Source organism: Sphaerodactylus townsendi, linkage group LG13, assembly GCF_021028975.2.
Source record: "Sphaerodactylus townsendi isolate TG3544 linkage group LG13, MPM_Stown_v2.3, whole genome shotgun sequence".
Lineage (NCBI taxonomy): Eukaryota > Metazoa > Chordata > Lepidosauria > Squamata > Sphaerodactylidae > Sphaerodactylus > Sphaerodactylus townsendi.
The window spans coordinates 34,235,571-34,257,230 of record NC_059437.1 but is presented as its reverse complement, the minus strand read 5'-3'; the positions used below and the strand labels follow the sequence as shown (position 1 = coordinate 34,257,230).

At 45.0% G+C, this 21,660-nt stretch overlaps 1 protein-coding gene across 2 annotated transcripts in view; it reads right to left on the bottom strand.

Annotated features, from left to right (window-relative positions):
* Positions 1-988: 988 nt before the first annotated feature.
* The window catches only part of GGT5 (gamma-glutamyltransferase 5), a 38,069-nt gene continuing 17,397 nt past the window's right edge, over positions 989-21,660 (bottom strand). Inside the window, exons 2-12 of one of the 2 annotated variants that reach the window (XM_048514949.1) lie at positions 19,019-19,149; positions 18,166-18,255; positions 16,045-16,240; positions 14,719-14,876; positions 11,285-11,431; positions 7,353-7,489; positions 7,079-7,269; positions 5,423-5,520; positions 4,912-5,024; positions 3,933-4,043; positions 989-3,130 (exon numbers count right to left, since the gene is read on the bottom strand). In XM_048514949.1, the coding sequence (XP_048370906.1) occupies positions 2,984-3,130; positions 3,933-4,043; positions 4,912-5,024; positions 5,423-5,520; positions 7,079-7,269; positions 7,353-7,489; positions 11,285-11,431; positions 14,719-14,876; positions 16,045-16,240; positions 18,166-18,255; positions 19,019-19,149 (1,519 nt within the window). In that variant the 3' untranslated portion in view covers positions 989-2,983. The remainder of the gene's footprint in view (positions 3,131-3,932; positions 4,044-4,911; positions 5,025-5,422; positions 5,521-7,078; positions 7,270-7,352; positions 7,490-11,284; positions 11,432-14,718; positions 14,877-16,044; positions 16,241-18,165; positions 18,256-19,018; positions 19,150-21,660) is intronic. The other variant, XM_048514950.1, reaches the window with a different exon arrangement.

Genomic DNA, 21,660 nt, shown 5'->3' with positions numbered 1-21,660 from the left:
GGGTGGGTGGAGGGGGCGGGGGGGGGGGAGGGGGGGGGGGGGGGGGGGGGGGGGGCGGGGGAGGGGGGGGGGGGGGGGGGGGGGGGGGGGGGGGGGGGGGGGGAGGGGGGGGGGGGGGGGGGGGGCGGGCGGGGGCGGGGGGGGGGGGGGGCCATGCTGTCAGGGGCTGATGGGAATTGTAGTCCATAACATCTGGAGTGCCAAAGGTTCGCCACCACAGGTCTATGGCATTATAATTTGGAAGCCTGAGGATTTGAAGAAAAGCATGTTAGATTCTACAGGCTGCTGTTGGCTATCTGGTTGTCAACATCTGGTTCCCAAGAGAACTTTGCTGCTGTGGTCACCACAGTCCTTGATGGTGATGAAGCTCAGGCCTCCTGCAGTTAGGAGATAATTTATTATGGCTTTCTTAACCCTTATCTCATTTTAACTTGTTGGCATAGGTGTGTATGCACGTTTGGGAGAACAGCAAGTGTGAAGTTGCTCAGCATTGACTAAGACAAACAGAATCCTAGGAATAGTTGCTTTCGTGACAGTGCTGAGAACTCTATAAAATGTCTCTAGCTTCACTCCTACCCTGCCACAGAGATGTTAGACTGAAGAAAAAATATAGCCACTGTTAGAATAACTGGTGTGAAAGCTTTAACGCAAAGGGTGAGACGAAGGCAAATTGTTTTTCTTCAGAAGAGTTCTACTGAATGGTTTTGATGTTGCTTCCCTGTCCTCTCTTCAGGACTAGGTTGTTTCTCCACATCCTCTCAACTAGTCTTTCTCATTCTTGGGAGGTATCCCTTCACAACACACTCCTACATCTCCCCAGGATTGGTAACTGTGTGCCAGCATGTGTGGTGGTGGAATGTGTCATCATAACTGTCAAAAGTAGAGGCCAACAGGAGAGGAAGGTGTTAAGGCAACAATTTGTAGCCTATGACAAGCCTCAAATGAGTAAGGTGTGTTTTTTTAAAAGTACTTAGCTGAGAAAGAAACATAAAAGAGAGCCAGTAAAACTTATTTTTATTAAAAATATAATTTTGTAGAATATGCACTTGAAAGAACTATGAATTCTTGCATGGATATCCTTTCATTGGGCAATCCATCCCTGATCCCCGGCCAAAATCTTACAATCAGACTGCCGCTACTGCCTTTGTAATAAAGCCACCAAATATATATTTATGCCTGCATGGCTCAGTTTCCTCTGGCTTAAACTCCCATGAGCCAGAATTTTACTTAGGATGTCAAAATCTGCAAGCACCTGAGTAAAGCTATCGTACAAAAGCAGATTTTTCCCTCAAAATACAAGACCAAGCTTAAGGCAAGGGCCTCAAAGACCAAATCGCACAGGCACACAGACTTGTTTGCATGTTAGCAGAGTTTCCTTAGCGGTGACAGCAAGCAACATGGTGCGTACTCATCTACTTGCAACTCTAGTTGTTGAATGTAATCAAAACTTTGTGTTACTGACCATGTACCCTTACAACTTGTGTTAAATTTGCAAGGAAATATATTTTCCTCATCTGTTTTTTGTTACCGACTAAGTCAAAATTTTGATAATCAGACTTTTAAGATGGAATAAAGTACTGAGAAGGAAGTGGTGAGCTTTATGACAGGTTTTGAGGCTAGGCAACTTAACATCCTCTTTTCCAGCTCTGGATAGATGATAGAGGCTGTTTCAACTACTGTATACATCCCTTTTGCAGACCATAGGTACCGGATAAAGTGAGAGGAGTCGTTTGATGCTGATTATAAGGCAATTAAGAGGGCAATTTGTTGTAAACATAGGCAAGTTAGGACATATAACAGTAACGAAACACAGAGCTGCTCAAAAACAATTTAAATAATTCCAGCACCTATTTCTACCCAGATCAATAAGACACCATATGATAATTGTGTCAATCTACAAAAAGGGTGATATTTTGGATCTGCATAATTGCTGTCCTATTAGTTTGTTATCTGTAGTAGGAAGCTTGTTGGAAGAAGAGGCAATTCTGGATTAAGAACAGGCTGGATTCCAGAAAGGCACTAGTGCTGCTGCTGATTGCTGAACCCTCCAGTTCTTGATAGACAAGTACACTAACTTGAATGAGAGCATTCTGGTGGTTGCATTCATAGACCTCAAGGCTGTTGGAGGACATGAGTGTGCCACCTACACTCATTCACTGATCCCTGGAACTAGTCTAATCATTCATTATTTTGGGGCAAAAACTCCTCTATCATAATCTAATAAGAAAATAGAAAGGTGTACTTATCCTAGAACAGTATTTGACAACAGTAGCCTTGCTATCTCTTCTGTAAGGGAGGGGGTAAAAAGATCACATTATTCCAGGAAAGGCAGTCTCCACTGGAACAAGCCTCAACAGCATTGAAAAAGCAACTTTAGGACGGTTACCAGAATGCTAGCAGTACTGAGGTGCAGAGTAAAGTATGGCTCAGTTTGGTAACTACTGCACCTTCCTTTCCACAGACATCTTTTAGTGCACAGTGGCAATTCGTTCATAAGGCTCTGTCCTCCCATTTGGCATGTGGGCATTCCATTAGGAAAAAACAATTGGCTCAGAACATGCTCCTATTTTTCTCCCCCACCCCCTGATGCAGTGGAGCCAGCTCCATTCACACAGTCCTACTACGCTGGAAAAGAACATCCGAAGTGTGCAAGAAAGGATAGACAAAAGAAAGGAGAAAGAATCCAACTCTTGTTCTCTCTCCTCCCAGCAGGCTGTGGCAGAAGGGTTGCGTGAGGCTCTGGCTGTCATTTCTAAACAGCTGTTCTCGTTTACAAATATATATATAATTTTTTTTGCATTGTTTCAGCTTGCAGAAGGAAAGGCATAGAAGGCAAGGCTCCTGTGAGGTTGTCTGTTTGGCTTTGTGATGGATGCAGACGGGACAGCCTCGCTGTTTCAAAGCTGCAGCCTCTTCCCTGCAACACTCAGCAAAGGTGCCTCCAAGGCTCTTGACACTCCACAGTCTCTTTGCCTGGGCAGGATTAATAGCCGGATGCCTCCCCTAGCTTCCTCGGATCAGAGTAAGCAAAGATGCAGTGGCCTTCCTTTGAAATCCCTTGCACCACATTCAGTGTCCTGTTTGCAACAGAGATTTTGTGTCCCTTTTCTTGCAGTCTCTTTAGAACGTCCTGCAAGAGAAGAAGCGGAAGGCCAGAGTTAAACCCGGTCCAGTCATGGATATGGATTCAGGCGCAGCTGTATTGGGAACAATTCTTACAAAATGAGCCATGGTATCAGGCAAAGTGGGATAGTCTTTGCAGGAAGTGGGTTTGAGGCATTCTTCATGCGCCCTTCATGGCAGAAGCAGAAAGAGGGTCAGACCAAGAGGAGTCACAGGGCACACAGCTAGGTAGTTCTCCTGCACAGACCCTGTGCTAAAGTGGATGGGAGTTGTGTGACAGCACAGATTTATTTATTTAGTGTCTTTTTATCTCATCCTTCTCAGGAGAGGAGAGCTAGGCTGAGAGAAAATGAATACAGAAGTTGGGGTGGGGGTGGGTGGGAAGCAGGGCTAGGCAAACATAATTAACAGCTCCCTTCCCTCACTGAGCAATTTTGTGAGCCTTCAAGGGGGAGGGTTAAACCTTACTTTCACTCTTCAGAGGCTGATACACTAATCTGCTTGAGAGCTGAGGCCTACATTAAGGCCACAACATGTCTGGGGCACGCCTGTGGAAACTCCACTCACTAATTAGCATTGCTGGGAATGGGCTGCCAAGCTGAGCAATCAGCAGAGTGGAGCTGAGGAGACAGCAGCTCTGGTTTGGGGAGTGAAAGATGGCATGCGGGAATGATGCCCAACATTTCTGATTCCACCAACAAATCAGGCAATCAATTACATCAATGTTGTTTCTTGCACACACCCCGCCCCCAACTTCTGGCACCACATTCCAGTTCCAGACAAGCAGTGGAAGCTGGTTAGGGACTCACCTTATCAAAGCGTTGCTCAACTTTGATTGAGTTGCTCTCATCAGCAAAGAGAACAGACGCCTGGATGGCATCATCTAGCTCATACCCAAACCACAGCTTGTTTGCAATCACCTGCAATTGAATGAGCCTGGCAGTCAGAGGCGTTTGGTAAAGGAGACCTATCTGTCAGTCAGAGCCGTAGCAAGGGGGAACTGCACCCTGGGCCCCTGCCACGCCCCCACCCACCCCGCACCAACACGCACACAGTGCATCACGCACCCCCTGTCCCCTTGGTGCTACGCAACTACTGTCAGCAGATATTAGTCACAGCAGCTCAAAGGAAACTACAGAAGGAAATGGCATCTCTCTGAATACCAGATGCTGGTGGTGGGGAGATAACCAACCTGGAAGGATTATTTTACATCATGTCTTACATGTAGATTTTCCAGAGATATCTGGTGGGACACAGCTAGAAACACAAGTCTTAGGTTCCCTATGTCCTTTGGGGCTGGGATGGGGAAGATCACCCAAAGACAGCGGTAATGGCAGGGCAAACAGGGACGCCCTTGGCTCCCTTACTGGTGGGTATCTTTCCTGCCTTGTGGTGATGGAACAGTGACAACTACCTGAAGGTGTAGCTTGCAGGTGGACAGAGGCCCTATTTCCTGTTCTTGACTATGCACAAGTCGTGGGGGGCGGGGGGCTGTATACTGCTCATGCAACATACCTGCAACCACTCTTATGACCTCACACAAGGCCTGCAAATATTTAAATGCTGGTGAAAATGGTGTCTAGAGAAGCTGAGCTTGATATAATTTTCATATAGTGTGATTTTTTTTTAAAAAAAGAGCTGTCATCCTATAGGAGACCCACTATTGAGGAACATTACTAGAAAAGTAGGTTATAGCTTTAAGTCAAAAATAGTTTGGTGTACAGCAGCTAATAGGGAAATTGTTTCAAATGCAGATTCCAGGGGGTAGGAGAACAGAGGCACACTCACCAGGGCTACAGCAGGAGTGATAAGAGTCCCACCGGAGCCTCCAATCAACAGCTTGGACTCCCCATTTCTGGAAAGAAGGATGGCTGGTGACATGGAAGACGGAGGCATCTCTCCTGCAAAATGAGGATGCAATAGCGTTACTGACTTGCCTGAACAGAGGCATCTGGCATCGATTTTAAAAAATCAAAACCCCCAAAAGCAGTGCACTGCACTGCATGTAGAATCTTATTTGTAAAATTCTGGAGAACAGCAGGGTGCTTTGATTAGGAACAGAAGGCACAGAGACAATACATTTCTCTGTTAAGAAGTGTTCCCTTTTTGCCATCTGTCAATCTGTCAAGTATGTCTTGAACACTCCTTCATGGGGAGAAAGATTACAAAACGACCCCCATTTTGTGGACCATGCTGCTCCAGGCTAGTAAATTAGCTTTTTGTGGTTTTAATGCAGCAGTTCAGATTCACAAGGAGGGCTGATCATTCACTCCTCCTTGAGAGAGGAGATAGAGCTCACCTGGAAATATCTCTTTGTTGGACTTCTTCAGGCAGAAGTCAGCAAGTTCATTATTTAAGATGATCCCGGTGCTCTGGGAATACACCATCGACCCAAACCTAAGTGTGTGAATGAGAGAGAGAATGAGCATAGATCTGAGGGCATCAGCAGGAGGTACTATTCTACTACAACAGAACAGAACAACAGGATACCTTCTGGGATCACCAATACTGCACACCAGCATTGGCCAAACTCCATTGAAAATGGAGACAAACAGAATGCCAACATCCAAACAAGGCTGTAGTCCCACAATTCTTCTTCCCAACATTAAACAAATGAAAAGCAGCTGTGCAAGGTTCAGACGGGGAGTGGAGGGAAAGGGGGAGGAGAAAGAGCAACTTAACCCCTTCTTTTCCTGTCATTTGTCTGTTTAAAGTGCCGAGGCACTTTAAGCAGAGGGCCTAACTACACATGACAAAGTCCTTATGTCCCTCACATCTCTGCTCCAGTCCTATCAAACAGACATGCTCTGGAAGTCCCAAGAAGATTCAAGAATTGTGAGGCTTGGGCAAGATAAGGTAAATATCTACTTCCTCTTCAATCCCACAACTGGTCTCCTCCCCACAGTGTTGTCCAGTCTGCCCACTCTACAATTGTACCGCACTTTCCACCTTGCCATTGCTTTCCCTGTGCAGGCTCCCTCTGTTGACCTCTGAAGCCGCATATCTGGCTCTTGGATTTTGTTGCTAACAACCAGAGCCATGAATTCACAGATGAAAAGGGGCAAGATTCAATACCTTGTAAGGTCTCAGTCAGTGAGACAACAGTTGCCCGGGTACCCTGGGATTACTCCCTTGGAAGGGCTTTTATTAGAAACAGGCTGCTGTCTTCCCAGTACAATAGAATTTTCTAAAAAAAACCCAACCCTTTCGACTTAGTAATCTATGCAGAACCTGTTTTCATAGCTTCATTTATACTACTGTGTTACCGCTGCAAAGGAGCAGAAAAGTTGGAGATTCTTAACCAGATCTTTCAGCTCTCTAAAATATCTTTTGATAGGATCCACTCTGTATGGGCTTGTGGGTGGAGAAATGACCGAGGTAGCAGTACTCCGGAAGAGGGTAACCATGGGCATTTTCCCATTCTGGTTTCTTCGCTTCTAAGTTTCTGTTTCCTCAGGCAGGATATGTGTCAGTCATGCACACGTTTTGCTTCCTCCAGTGGCTGATTCAATATCAAACAGCTTTAAGTCAAGCACAACTCTCAGCAGATTTAAACTGCAGGTTTTTATGCCAGACTTAAAGCTGTTTGATACTGAATTAGCCTCTGACACCCCCTTCCCCCGCAATAAAACAGGAACTTACAGAAAATGAAAATGCAGAAAGGCCCCTTGTCACCATAGCAGCATTTTCCTAGACATAAATTTCCCACCCAGAAGCTGATTCTTGCCCCAGTAGTGAAAATAAAGTGAGTCAAATAGGAACTATGGGGAGGGTTACCTCAGAAAAGTGGTAAGAAGAGAAAAGGCAAATACCCCCTCTCTCCTAACACTGTAGCGCCATCTGTCTTGCTCCCTGCCCTTAACTCCATGGCTGCAATTAAAAGAAACCTGGAGACACAGAACATCTCACTGGAAATTTCTAGCATCTTGTCTAGTCTGGCCTGCTCCCCACTTACGGGTGGTTGATGGTGCTGGTGACCGAGACAGCGCTGCCATCTTCAGCAAGGACAGACACATGAGAGGTGCCAAAACCCACTGTTTCCAGCTGGGTGAGGTTGTAGTGGGTGGCAGCATGGTCCCCTCTCTCGTCGATTTGCGCCCTGACATGGTTAGCAAAGGAATCCGATACCAGCTCACTAATAACGTCCTAAAAACAGAGTTGGTTCTTAATCAAGCAACCTCCAAAATGGGAAGCTGGCAGCTGTACAGTTGCAAGCAAGCTCTGCCCACCTTCTTCATATGGGAAAATGCAGGATCTTCCACTTTTCTTTTCTGAGCATTAGCAAACTTCAGAGTCTCTGCAATATAGTGGTAAGCCTCAGCCTTCTCCCTGGGTGTGTTCATGGTCGCCTTGGTGAAATTGAACCCTGAAAAACCAGCAACAACTGGTGGTGAGCGTTGAGTGGCCAGAAATACTTGCTGAAGCTGCTCTCAAGACCTCCAAACCGCAACCAGAATGGAACAAGGCCAGGCAAACTAGCTGTGGAGGACAGTACAGGAGAGAACAAGAAAAAGTGGAGTCAGCTTCTAAAAGACCTGACTGTTGCCTGATAGATAACCTGGACTGGCAGCAGCACCATTAAGATGTTCAGGTGTAGAGAAAAGCAGGCAGAACTGAGCAAAAAGACCAAAAGTGGTAAGGAATGTACTTAAGCATCAAGTAAGAGGTGCACTCCAATTTCAATAAGGCCTGAGGGAACCATCCAAGACCAGCCTGTAGAACATTATGAAATCGAGGCTCAAACTAGACATTATACCTTACATGAGTTGGGACAAGTGTGCCCATCCCAACATACTGTCACATGAAGATATCTTACCTTAACAGGGCTCCGTTGGATTCTGAAGCACTGTTATGGGGGAGGAGAGGCATTCTTTGACAGCAGAAATGGTCTCAGAGGGTCCATTTGTTGCTCCTCAGGTAAACAGTCTGTTTTTCTGTGTGAGTCAGGATGGGCATCCATGTCCCAACCCAGGTAAGGTATAACATCTAGTTTGAGCCTTAGGGAGAAGTTGACAATCAAGTGACACAATACAATATCCTTGCATCCTTCCTATGTCTGCCACAGATCCTATTGACAGACATGTGCTGAGAGATCCATGTTTGGAACTTAATTCCCCAGCACACAATTCAGATCAGGATCACAGACATGAAGAGTAGGGTTAAGCTTATCGCCTGCAATTTTCCCAACCTGAAATGACCACAGGGAGTCACTGTTTGCCTTGCTGAAGAAATGTACATACACTGATGGCTATAACAAGTTTCCCAAACAGAAAACTCATCCTCGGTAGATAATGTTGCTGTTTCTACGGTAAATAATTTCACTTCTTCCTTTACCATTTGAATGGTTTTCTATTTCTGTTTCCTATCCTCTTTAGCAAATAGAATTTAACTTGCTATATTCAGAAGTACTATTTAACATATCTATTTAACATCTCTTCCAAACACACTTGTGTATATTTAGACTAAAAGATCTTCTACCGGAGTCAGGTATGTACTTCTGAATGTGCACACATATGTACCCCCCTTGCCCCATGGCAACAGCTCACAGACTCTTCCTACAAGTATTAATTTACTAAGTAGACTTGATGGGGAGAAATTTCTTGCCTGTTATGGTGGGAGGGGATGATGGTGTTGTGCTTATAACAAGAGCGGCAGAGTTTCAATTATTGTCTTGTGAAAGCAGCCGCCATGCCCTCAGAACTGCTGTGCTTCATTAGGAACTATTTACAAGTACAATCTGCAAAATCCAGGGCAGAAACATTTGTAACAAACCACTCACACACACACCCCACGTATTCCCGTATCAACAGCTTCACCCATGTCTTCCAGATGAAAAGCCATGTGCACCTTGTTGATGCTCAGTGTAGCAGGGCTGCTATAAAGGAGACATATGGGGGCTATTTGAAGGCTCATAGGATATAATGGGAGCCATGAACGCCAATAGACTTCAGTTGGTTTGACTGAACCACAATGAAACACTATAAAGGAGCAAATAAAACAAGAAATTGATCATGAAACATAGCAGAATGGATCAAAGTGGAACGACAGACCCACTGGGAGTAGAATGATGGTGTCTAGGAATGGCATGAGGCCAGATCTGGGATGAGGAAAGTGAATATGTGAAAGTCTGCTCAGATCTGAGCTGATCAGTCCTGGAAGTGGATGGCCACCTAGAGGCGAATGATGGTTCCCATAATTAATTATGGGATTTATAAGCCGCCTCACCCCCGAAGGGCTCGAGGCGGCTCACAGAATAGCTGCACATTCAACAACAATCAACAAAACATATCAAATACAGGAGTGCAGCTTAATTCATTAAAACTTAAAACTATAAAACTTAATAGCAGTTTCAATTACATACCGGTTGAAATATCAAAGCGCCCGATCTACAGGCCAACGGAGGGAGGGGATAGGTCGGCCCAAGATGGAAACCAGGGCCCGGCCAGATGGAAAACGGCAGCTTCAGTGGGGGGTGATAAAACCGCGGCCAGCCCCCCCAAAGGCCCGGTGGAATAGCTCAGTCTTGCAGGCCCTGCGGAACTCACCAAGGTCCCGCAGGGCCCGGACAGCTGGAGGTAGAGCATTCCACCAGGCAGGGGCCAGGGCCGTAAAGGCCCTGGCCCGGGTCGAGGCCAGCCGCACCATCGCAGGGCCAGGGATCTCCAGTAGCTCTGCCACAGCCAAGTGGGAAGATGCCTCCAAGACTGGGAAGATGTTCCCTGGAAGTCAAATTATTTCTGCTATTGGAGTGAAATTATGTCCCCTGGTGCTGAGATTAGGTTGGCTGGGACCTGCGAGAGAGCTTGTTCTGCCACTACCTCCCACTGCGGAACTCTCTCCTCCAGGAAATGAGGTTGGCATCATCTCAGGCAGTCAGGTCCAAGTGGACTGAACCCTTTGCTCTTCCAGATGTCCTTTGAATTGGACTAAAGGGATATGGCACTGACTGTGTTTATTCCTGTGTGTGTTTAGATGGTTTTAGGATTTTTTTCTCCCAAAATTGTTTTATTAGATTGTAACTTATACGTTGCCTTGGGCATCTTTGGATATAGCAGCAGTTGTTGCATAGAAATGAAATAAGAACATCTGGAACATCTGGAACAAGTTGAGCATGTACATTCTCCAGCACTTCAACTCATGTTGGGACACACTTCTAAACAAACAGCTCATCCAATTCTTCTTCATGGTCCCAACAGTCATTTATAAATACAGCAGCCACAGAAACCAAACAAAATATTACCCTTCCAGGAAACAAATGAATACAACACTGAGCCTAGCTGTAGAAAGCTGTTCTCACAGGTCCATTCTGCCACCAAAATATAATGCTGTGGAGGGAACTGCAGATACCTCTGCACTTAATAATCTGTGTTTAAGAAGTGTCTGGAAGATCTAATAAAAATGCAAGACTTATCTTATTCCTGCTTGTCTTTGAGTCAGACTCCTCCTGTGTCCTTTAGGTTGAAAGCAGCAACTGGTTGCTCCTTTGTCTTTTGTCTGGGACTTCACATACTCCCCCTCAATTAATTTTCACATGCCCAAAACATACATTGACTATTTATTCATATGATGCTTGCTATTCACTTCTGTGCAAGCCCTGGCCACAGGAAGCAAAAATGAATAGTAAACTGGCCCATGTTGCAAAACTAAATTGGCTGTATACCATTCAAATTCACCAATTAGTAATAAATGGAAGATGAGTTTGAAAAAGAAAAGTTCAGGAGGCAATTCTCACTAAGCATTACTTTCTAATTCAAATGGTTTATCTGACAATGTGTGTAAGGGGAAAGTGCCGTCAAGTCGCAGTCAACTTATGGCAACCCAATAGGGGTTTCAAGGCAAAAGACTAACTAAGGTGGTCAGCTATTGCTTTCCTCTGCATAGCTGAAATTCCTTGGTGGTCTCCTGTCCAAGTACTGATCAGGGACCAACCTTGCTTAGCTTCTGAGATGTGACGAGATCAGGCTAGCCTTGGCCCATTTAGGTCAGGGTTGTCTAATAATGCAGTCTGACAAAGACCAGGCTGTAATTTTTATAGTCTGTAGTCAGTTCATCAGTCCAGAGATGTAGAATACCTGAGCACCATGACAGACTGGGCAGAGCATCTCTTTCTGGCTACACAGCAGCACAGAAGGGGCCAGGCAGCTCTGGTTCCACCATTTACCTTTCAGGACGTTAAGGATGAAGAAGAGAATGGGCCCTGCTGCTGGTGAGGGAGCAGAATACAAAGTGTATTCACCCAGTGAAATATTCAAGGGGTTAACAACTTCAGCATGATAACTCCTGAGGTCATCCAATGTCAAAATGCTACCTGAAAGGTGAAACAAGAGAACAACATTGTGAAAATCTTACAGCAAGCATGTTAACTTTGGAACTTTTCTCTACTACTGTCTGAGTCATATACATCTCGCTATTTACCCAATGGAGGTAAGGCTTAAATATCCCCCCTAAATTGCAGCCTCGACCTGAATAGCACCCCCTTCCTTACTGCTAAAATACGGACAGGTCTGTCCCCTAATCTCCTCTTCTGCCATGCGGAGTTTGGTTCTCAAACAAATTTGTTTTCAGTCAAAAGCATTTAGTACAGATTAACAGTACAATCCTAAAGAGAGATACTCCAGTCTAAGCCCATTCATTTCAATGGCCTTAGACTAGAGTAACTCTGCATAGGAATGTGCTGTATCAGCTCTGCCCCTGAGGTTAAAGAGAGCTCTCTTACTCACAGATAGACTGTCCCTTTTGCTTACTAGTAAAGTTCCAAGTGTGCCACTGCCCCAGATGGCCATTGGTGGTCAGCAGCTAGAGGGCTATTGTGCTGCTGGCAGTACCATCAGGCCATTTGGCTTGGAACCACGGGAAAGACCACGGGAAAGACAACAATGTGAGACCCTGTACCCATTCTAATAGTTGTCAGGTTCTCAGGTTGTTCCAGGGCTGCCGTATATCCTGCCCTGTCCCTGCTTCCACTACATTCTTCTGAATGGTAGGACTCTAAACAAGTGGGGGGGGGGGGGGGCCTTCAGCAATTCAGAATAAACATGTGCTTTTGTTTGCATTCCTAATTATATACCTTTTGAACAGTGCTGAAAATGAAAGCTGAGAAAATGAGCATACTGAAATGTCCACATCAAAAAGTGCATTTAAAGTCATGAAAGATACTACAGCAAGCATTTCTATTTGTAGAGGCTAAACAAGACCCGTGAGTGTGGTTGTGGTGTTTGGAACACCCAAGCCTTCTATCATTTCTTGCAACAAAGCTCCAAGCTGCTTAGCTCTCTATGCAGATAAAGGGGTTCAAAGGATTTATCATTATGATTTTCCTTTTCTGTACTTTTTGAAACTGTACAAATACACACACACACTTATTTTGAGATGGGGCAACCAAATAATGCACAGCATTTGAAATTTTGCTGCACAGGTTTACATAAATGCCCTTTGTATTTTATTTTCAATCCTTTTTTCTAATAATCACTAGTGTGAAATTTGGCTTTTTTTTCCCTGCAGTCAAATACAGAGTTAACATTTCTAATGAACTAATGACCATGGCTCCAAGATCTTTTTCTATGTTAGCTCCTGACAGTTCTGATCCAGTCAGTGCGTGCGTGCGTGCGTGCGTGCGTGCGTGCGTGCGTGCGTGCGTGCGTGCGTGCGTGCGTGAGAGAGAGAGAGAGAGAGAGAGAGAGAGAGATATGGAAATGGAGTCCCAGGAAGGAGAGGAGTAGAGGCCAAAACAATGAGCCAGAGAGATGCAGTGGGTGGGTGAGCTGGCACTGCTGCCACCAACGCAGGAAATACAGGCCGAAGAGGAAGAGGAGCAGAGCTGGCAAGAGGTGGCGGCTGACCGAGCTAGTGGGGGTTGCACCGAGGCAAGCCCAAAGTGTCTGGACCAGGGATGGAGGAAAGAGAGACAGCTGCTGAGAGACCCTTCCGTTCTCTGTATTCTTTGCCTCCCTGCACCTGGCCCTTTTGCAGCACTGGTGGGCACATACCCAGTGCAGCCTCGACCATGTCAAGCCCTGCCAAGAACCGCCAGTAAGCCACCAATGATCCGCAAGGTCTGAAAAAAGCTCCTCCTTCCCTCATTCGCCCAGCCCAATCCAACCCCCAAACAGTGAACAAGTCTCTCTGGGGCACCAGCCTCTACATTCCAGGTCCAGCTGCTGTGTCCTGAGCCGGGTGGCCAAAGCCTGCAACTGGAACAAGCAGTGCTTCATCATGTTGAACCGGGCCAGTGAGACTCCTGTGGGGCCCCAGCTCCGCGCAGGTTAGAAGCCATGGGCTCTGGAGGCAGGCAAGGCCTCCCAGTGTCTCCAGTGGGAACTAGAGAGGAGGAAGGAGGTTGGTATTCAGGCCTGGGTGAGTCACAAGAGCCAAACATTAAGAACAGTGGTGCAAAGCATGTGCAGAGCGCCCAGTAAGTTAGCCTTGAACTGCAGCCAAAAGATTATGAGCCAGCACTTCCAGTTCTTTTCCATATGTTCCGGGGAGGTGGTGCAGGTCTGGTGTCCACACGCGGTCTAGACCGCCAATGGAAGAGGAGGACTCTCCCCTTTCCTCCCTGTCTTGACCTCTGTCAAATTGAAACGGAAGCGTCCTTTGCCAGCACTGAGCTGCCCTTGTTGAATTCCTGCCTGTTTAAGGTGAAGGGTGGGGTTACAGAGCCAAGGTCTCACTCGCTCCCTAATGTCCCCAAGATGCCTCAATCACAGACTCATGGTTCCCCCTTCTGCCACCAGCCACCTCCCTGGCTCTGCTCACATTCTGGAGAGGATGTTTCTGGGGGTCGGGAAGTCCCTCTGGCACAGGTGGGTGGGTGGAGGAGGCAGGGTGAGTGGAAGATGGCAAATACCTTAGGGAGAGGGAGAAATGGTCTGTGAGGCTGGAGAATTGTTTCAGCTCTGCTTCTGTTAACCCGAGGAACTCACTGAACGGTACTAAAAGTTAGCAGTGCTGGTTTGAAAAAGAAAATGGACAGCTCACAGAAGAACTGTTGCCTCTGTGCAGTAGCAGTGAAAATTGCAAATTCTGTGTTGGGATTCTTAAAATCTTTTCAGACGTTGTGTTCTCTATTTCCTGGGTTAGTTATGTGTGTGATCCTGCCCAATCAGTTTCCTGTCTGCTCTCCCCACATTTTCTAGAGCCCATTTTATTGGAACATAAAATGGGCTTTGCTGCTAGTGATTTCATAATATGTTCAATCATGTTCTCTGCCAATTGGAATATAAGAGGCGGGGTCATTTCTGAGCTTCCCTTTTTCAAAACAAGAGGAGCATTGTTCCAGACTGCTGGGACCCCTACTGGAAAGGCCTTGCTCTTCCCACCTGCTGAATTAAGACAGCATAGCTTTAATATCAATTGGCACTAATTAATAACTTCATTACCTTCATCAAGACCTTCTCAAGAAGATTCATGATTCAGTCCTTCCTGTATGCCAAACAGCAATGGGGTCGAGGAACACTCCAACACTCACTGTGAAAGACTCCACTGATTTGAGCTTAGGGTGAGGAGCCAAAAACTAATACAAAGAGGAAGGAAGAGCTGGAGGCAGAATCTTAAGAAGAGTAACACGGCTTGTTAGGAGACATCTTGGTTGCCTACCTTCCTTTCTCACATCCTCCACCAACTTCTCTGCTGTCTTCCCTGTGTAAAATTCGCCGGCTCCATTTTCTGCCACTGCTTTCAGGGTTTCTATCAGGGCTGGCCAGTGAAGGGTCTGTCCTTCTTGCAGGATATTGCCGTCATTTAAAAACAGTTTGCTGAAAGAGAGAGGATGTTCATTGCCCATCAGCTTCCCATTCTGGATCCTAACAGTAGCAGAATCTGCAACAAGCAGACTCACATATTTGCAGAGAGAGTGGGGTCCCCCCAAAGCCTGAAGCCAGAGAGAACTTACCACTTCTGCTCTGATGCAGCAATCTGCCTCCAAGTTTCATATCTCTCTGTAGTGTGGGGGCAATGTAGTGTAATGCAATTGCAGCTAAAAGCCCCTTCAAAGCCAATGGCTTACAATTTGGTTTTGTGGCAATAGCAGTGGTCAACTTTCACTGAATTGTGTACATATAAAAATGCCTTATGCCAAATCAGAGCACCAGTCCATATTGTTTGTTGTCTCAGGCACAGAAAGGTTCTTCCCAAATACAAGCTAATCAAAGCTTTAAGATTGAACCTGGGACCTTCTGTATGCAAAACGGGAGTCTACCAATGAATCATGGCACTACCTCAATTGTGCCTGGCATGCAGTTGTGTTCTCTCTGAAGATGGGCAAATATGTATATGGAACTAGTTTCTTGTCCACAGGATTCAGATATTGGATTTAATGAGGACTGGGATCAAGCAATCCAATTTTAGGGGGAGCAATGCAGCAGCCAGAGGCAGCATGACAAAAGCAGCACCACGCTGCCTCCAAAGGGGCTTCAAGCAGAGCAGAAGGGAGGGAAACTCAAAATCCCTGCCACTGCCTGAATCACTCAATTGCTGCCAATATCTGATGCGCCAAAAGTTCAGCATTCCCAGGTTGAAACACTGATGGAAGCTGACTACTGTTGGAATGCCCTGGCCAGCCCCTCCACCCTCTGCAGGCCAGCATCTGAGTGAACACCAGAGTTGCTGTGCAGCAGCCTGGACTTTTGGGTTTCACCACCATGGAACGAAGGGGCAGCCAGCCACTGGTGCTTCTGCCCCTCCGCCGGATGGGGGTGCCCCTTACACTGGTAGAGGGGGCAATAAGGGACTGTGAGCTGGGATCAAGGCCAGGTTGAATCCCTGGGCTTCCAGTTGAGGGACATCAAGCAAAGTCAATTGTCATGAGGGAATCAGATGTCTGAATTCTTGCCACTCCCAAGGGTTTAGTAATGAGAAATCCAAATGGGACATTTCTATCCTGTGGGCACCATATGTGTGGATATTTTAATGGGATTCTCTTACCTTAAAGAAGAGTTTTTCAAATGTCTCTGTAACATCGGCTCCATGAGAAATAAGCTTAAAACCCTTGGTATCTTGATTCCGGACTCAAGGAGCTCGATAGTGGGTGTGAACAGTGTCTTCCACGGCAATTTGCCATAGCGCTTGTGGGCTTCTTCATACCCACGAAGTTCCCCAGGAACTGCAATCCACTGCGCTCCTAAAACATGCATGTTTAATATTATACCATCACCCATACTGCTGAAGTTTTCCACAGACTAAACTTAGAGATAATATATCAGTATACTGTTAAAAGCTGATACAGGCATGAGCATCAACTAGCTGAAGGAAGCAGTACTTAATAGAAAAATGTGGAAAGAGCTTGCATATCGGGTTGCCAAGGGTCGAGAACGACTGAATGGATAACATCATCTTCATCATACTGTTAAATCTATTCAGACAACTCTCTGGTTCTTACTGATGATCCTCTAGCATTGTGCCAGGATTAAAGGACATCTAACAATCCTAGTTGTCACTGAAAAGCAGTGGGGATCTAGACCTGATCTTTATGACTGGAAGTTTTGGAGCAGATCTTGTAGTCTCTGGACAAGACATTTCTTGTTGTGCCTCTTTCAGTTAAAAAAAAGGGGGGGCATTACTTTGAGGCTGAATTTCTATCAGTATATGAAAAATTATAGCCGTTTGGGGCATGAGTGGCACAGAGGGGTAAGCTGCAGTACTGTAATCAAATCTCTGCTCCCAACCTGAGTTCTATCCCGATGGGAGTCACGTTGCCGGCACAAGGTTGACTCAGCCTTCCATCCTTCCAAGGTTGGTAAAATTACCCAGTTTGCAGGGGGTAAAGTGGGGAAGGCCATGGCAAACCACCTTGTAAACATAGTCTGCCTAGTAAATGTTGTGATATCACCCCATGGGTCAGTGATGGCTTGATGCTTGCACTGGGGACTACCTTTATCTCTGAGGCATGTAGTACCAATGGGACACGCTCCTACCTGAGCTCATTAACCTGTACAGTTTTCTATCTAAATTCCAGAGGAATAGCTGTGTTTTCTGATTGTAGCAAAACAAAACAGAAGTCCAGTCATACCTTAAAGACTAACAACATTTAATAGCAAACCAATTAAGTAGGAGGCAATTTGAAACATGAAAGAATTCACCAACTTCAGTAAAGGGTTAAGGTATGATGCCACATATTATGAACAGGATCTCTTTTTAGAAACTTTATAGATCACTCTTAACATACAGCCCTGATTGTGCCAGAAGGTGGGATATAAATCTTATAAATTAATAAATCAGCATTGTATAATGCTATAAAACTTTACTGCTTCTTTCTTCAAATTGCCTCTTCCACAATAGATTTACCCCACTTGATGGCCCTTTTGCTTCACCAACCTGTGAAAAGAGGTTCTTCCTTACCCTAGAGGTTCAGATCCCCAACAAGGAGATGCACACCTGAGTAATGCCACCAGGCCTCTTTTTACTCAAGTCCTCTTTCCCTTCTCCTACTGCAATCTAACAAGTAACAATGAAGAAACTTTTTTTTTCTTTCCACTGTGAGGAGGTAAACTCTGATTTATAAAAGTTCACATTAGAATAAATGTTGTTAGGCTTTAAGGCGTCACTGGACTTCTGTTCAGTTTTCTGTCTGCCAGTAATTAGAAGTTTTTAGAGAGACATCAGAATCTTGCCTATACTTTGTCTCAGGTAAAGATGTCAGTACACTCAGTTGAGGTTCAGAGGTGGGGAAAATTGTATGCTTCCGCATTAGAATATAGTCTTGAACAAATATGAGAATGATCACTAATTTTTACGTGCTGCCTTTGTCAAAACCATTATTTTGTGCATTATTGAACATGGTACTTTGATACAACAGCATTTATAATTCATTATAAACGACTATCAAACTTTCAAACAGATGCGGGAGCAGGGCTAGGTAGGCACTAGGACCCAAGTGGAGCATTTCAGAACAAAGAAGGTCCAGCATCCTGAGTTCCATGGCAGAGGAATATACAACCTACTAACAACTTTTTATGAGACAGAGAATAGTTAGCAGTGAGGCCTCCTTTCCACCCACCCCACCCCATCCATTCACATAAAGGGATGTGCCTCAGACCCCATTGTTACCTGGCAGGAAAGAGGGTTGACACTGATTCAGCAAGCCTCTAGAAATTGCTTGTGGGGCTTTCTCACGAGCATTAATCACCTCAACCTTTCCTGGAAATTAAACAGGGGCAATGTCACGAAGACTCATCCCAGACTCCAGTCTTGTTGTACTAAGCATGGAATTATTCCCACTCACCAACCCCCCCCCAACCCCCCCACCTCAAGCAGCTCCAGGGATGGTGGTAATAATTTCTATTGGGGAAATAATGTGTGGTTTCCTGTAGCACATTTCTAATTTTTTTAATCTTAAAGAAAGCATTGGGATATCTGATCATAGATCCCTACATAATGCGTTATTTGACTCTCAGGTTTGCTCAGAGATCTGTGGAAGCCGCATGTGACGCCCCTGCTGAAGGAGCAGACAGACAGTGCTGGTGGCCTAACAGATTTCCCCGAGTTTTGACAAGACGTGCTTTCTTCCCATACACTGTATGTGAATAAACTACGGACATCAGAATTACACATATCATATTGCTTTACTGTGAAAAGCAACAGTTATGCAATACCTTTTAATTAGGACCGACTTAAAATTACAGAATTGCAAAAGCAAATGTTTGAGCTCCCCAAAACGTCTTTGGGCTTGTTATTAAGTACAATGTGGAGGGCGTGTGTGTGTGAGAGAGACAAGTTTCTGAGCACGCTGGCAGAGTCTGCAATGTATAGCTTTCTTGAAACATATGCAAGAGGTGCTACCGATAACAACAGAAACAATACAAAGGACACACTAAAAACCTCTTGGTTTGCTGACAGCACCCTTTAGCATCTGTTTACTGAGTATCCACTGTAGAGACAACATTGGACTGACCTTACTTACCTGTGGATGCATTATAGATGGTGAGGATGACACCACCCCCTAAGCCCATGCTCTGGGGGTTCAGGACAGAGGTGCAGATCAAGGCAGCAATGGCGGCATCTACAGCTGAGCCTCCACGTTGCAAGATATCTCTGTCAGACACAAAGAGGAGAATATAAAGACAACATGCCAAAGAATAGGAAGAGGACATGTTTTCAACCAAATGATACACAAGTAGGCTAGTGATGGGGAAGCTGTTTCCACAGATGCAAAGTGGAAATAAGTCTGGATCTTTCTCATCAGTGGCCATGTTCCTATCTTGAGCCACCAGCTGTAGTCTGGGACCCACCCAAGGAAGCAGCATCTTTGGCATCAGCAACCAGAAAATTTCCTGCAGCACAAAGGGCTATTTCTGAGAATTTGTTGTAATGGTTAAAAGGGCAAATTCTGAACTAGGGACCATAGAGAAAGAGACTGGAACATAAAAGTAGCCAATATGTAGCACTCTTGCATACATCTGTGGTTTGGCCACAATTGGCATACTGGTTCTAGCCACCACATCTGAAGAAGGATATTGTAGCAGTGGAAACCGTGGAGAAAGGCAAAATGAGATGATCAAGGGGACTAAACCAATTTTAGAAGATATCATTGGCTAGGAGGTAACAACAAAAGAGAACCATTGCCATATTGCAGGAACAGCTTATGGGCAAACTTTCAGGTGTTACGAATTCTTCAATGCCAACTCAGGTATTTAAAACAGATTAAGTATGACTTGCATGGGAGATGCTCATTTTCTCAAAACCTCAAACAAAATTTGCTTGATGGTCTGTCCATACAGAGGGCACTTACCTTCATGGAAAACAAGAAGGGAGGCTATCAGTCATCTATGCTGCATACTTTTGCTGAGGGCAAATTTCATAGACTTGCACTCAATTCAACTCTTAAAGAACCCTCAGCTGTCTCAGAAAATAATATTCACCTTCAGGCAGCAAAAATCCTTTCACAGTTGCTCTCTTGGAGTGGGAGTCTGAACCAGATGGGTGTTCTATAACTCAAATATTGTGTTCTTTCTGATCCCAAAATTTAAAATGAAGGGAGACCATATTTCTAAGGAGACCCCTAAAGAGATGGCCCAACAAGATTTAAACTGTGGATTGATATAACCAAACCTGCTTACTGGTGAAACGAGCCACCTGGGAAATTCAATAAAGATAGACTTGCTGGAGTCTCTCAAAACTCTGCCTGTGGCCAAACAAACTCCAATTACCAACTGCTTAGGTGAACTTAGAGATAAGCTGATAGAATCTAGAGGGGACAAATTTAAATCTGGATACACTATAACTATATTGTCGAAGGCTTTCACGGCCCTTTCACGGCCAGAATCACTGGGGTGCTGTGTGGTTTCCGGGCTGTATGGTCGTGTTCTAGCAGCATTCTCTCCTGACGTTTTGCCTGCATCTGTGGCAGGCACCTTCAGGTGATACACTATAACTGTTGGACCCACTGGCTCAACTAAAGAACAGTCACTGTGATGGGTTTCCCCCACAGGAATTGTTATCTTTGTCTCAGGTTCCTAATATCTCTCCACCCCTCCTTGATCTAAACTTCTCCTTAGTCCTCGATAACATAGATGCAGTCAGTGCCCTGCAGCACATCCATCATGAGGACAGTGCTAAGGTGGATTATGTCCTTACCTCCCAGCCATTATCATCTATACCAGATCACAATGGGTGCATTTTTAGAGATTAAAATCATATGCTGGATAGGATCATCCCCATGGATGGACATCAATACCAGACGATAGGTTCCACACTCAAAATAATCTCATGGAACATAGCAGGATGAAGGAACAATAATAGAGACCAAGAGCTACTTAACTACCTGAGTGGGTTTGACTTTATTGCCCTTCAGTTGACATGGACAGCAGGAGATATTGAATGAAACGGATTCTCGATATTCTGTATCCCTGCCTTTAAGAACAACCAAAGGCCATCATCAAGCAGGTCTTGCTTTTTGTATTTAAAAACAAGCTGTTATCCTATACAACCACATCAATTTCCTGTCCTCCCATTATCCAGGCATTAACAATACAAGTTCCTAATTCTACAATACTGCTAGTCAATGTTTATTTATCTCCCAGAGAGAATTATGATGATCTCACGTCACTTTGGGACAGTTTTGGTAACAGACTGGAAACATTTGGCGGAACTCCTGATTGTAGGGAATCAAAATGCAAGAATAGGAGCCAATAACTTAATGTTAGCAGAAACTTTAGGCTTTGGACTTGAAGATTCTCTGCCTCAAATGCTGAGCCAATTTAGGCAATCTGAGGACAGCAGAATCAACACAGCAGGAATACTGTAAGCAAAATTTTATATCGCTACAAATAAATGCATCATTAATGGCCTATCTAATTTTCAAGGCTCTATTGAACACACATTTACTTTGTCTGTGGGTAGGAACATTGTAGATTAAGGTCACTGTTTCTCCCAATTGAGAACTAACATCAGCTCATTTCAGATCAAATTCAGACCCAAAAGCAATCATATGTCCCTGTGATTGTCTCTAACTTCTAATCAAAATGTCACCACATTAACTGGGCAATGAAAGATTGAGAAGCCCCATTTTAAGAGAATTTATTGGTCCTCACAGATCACAGAAAT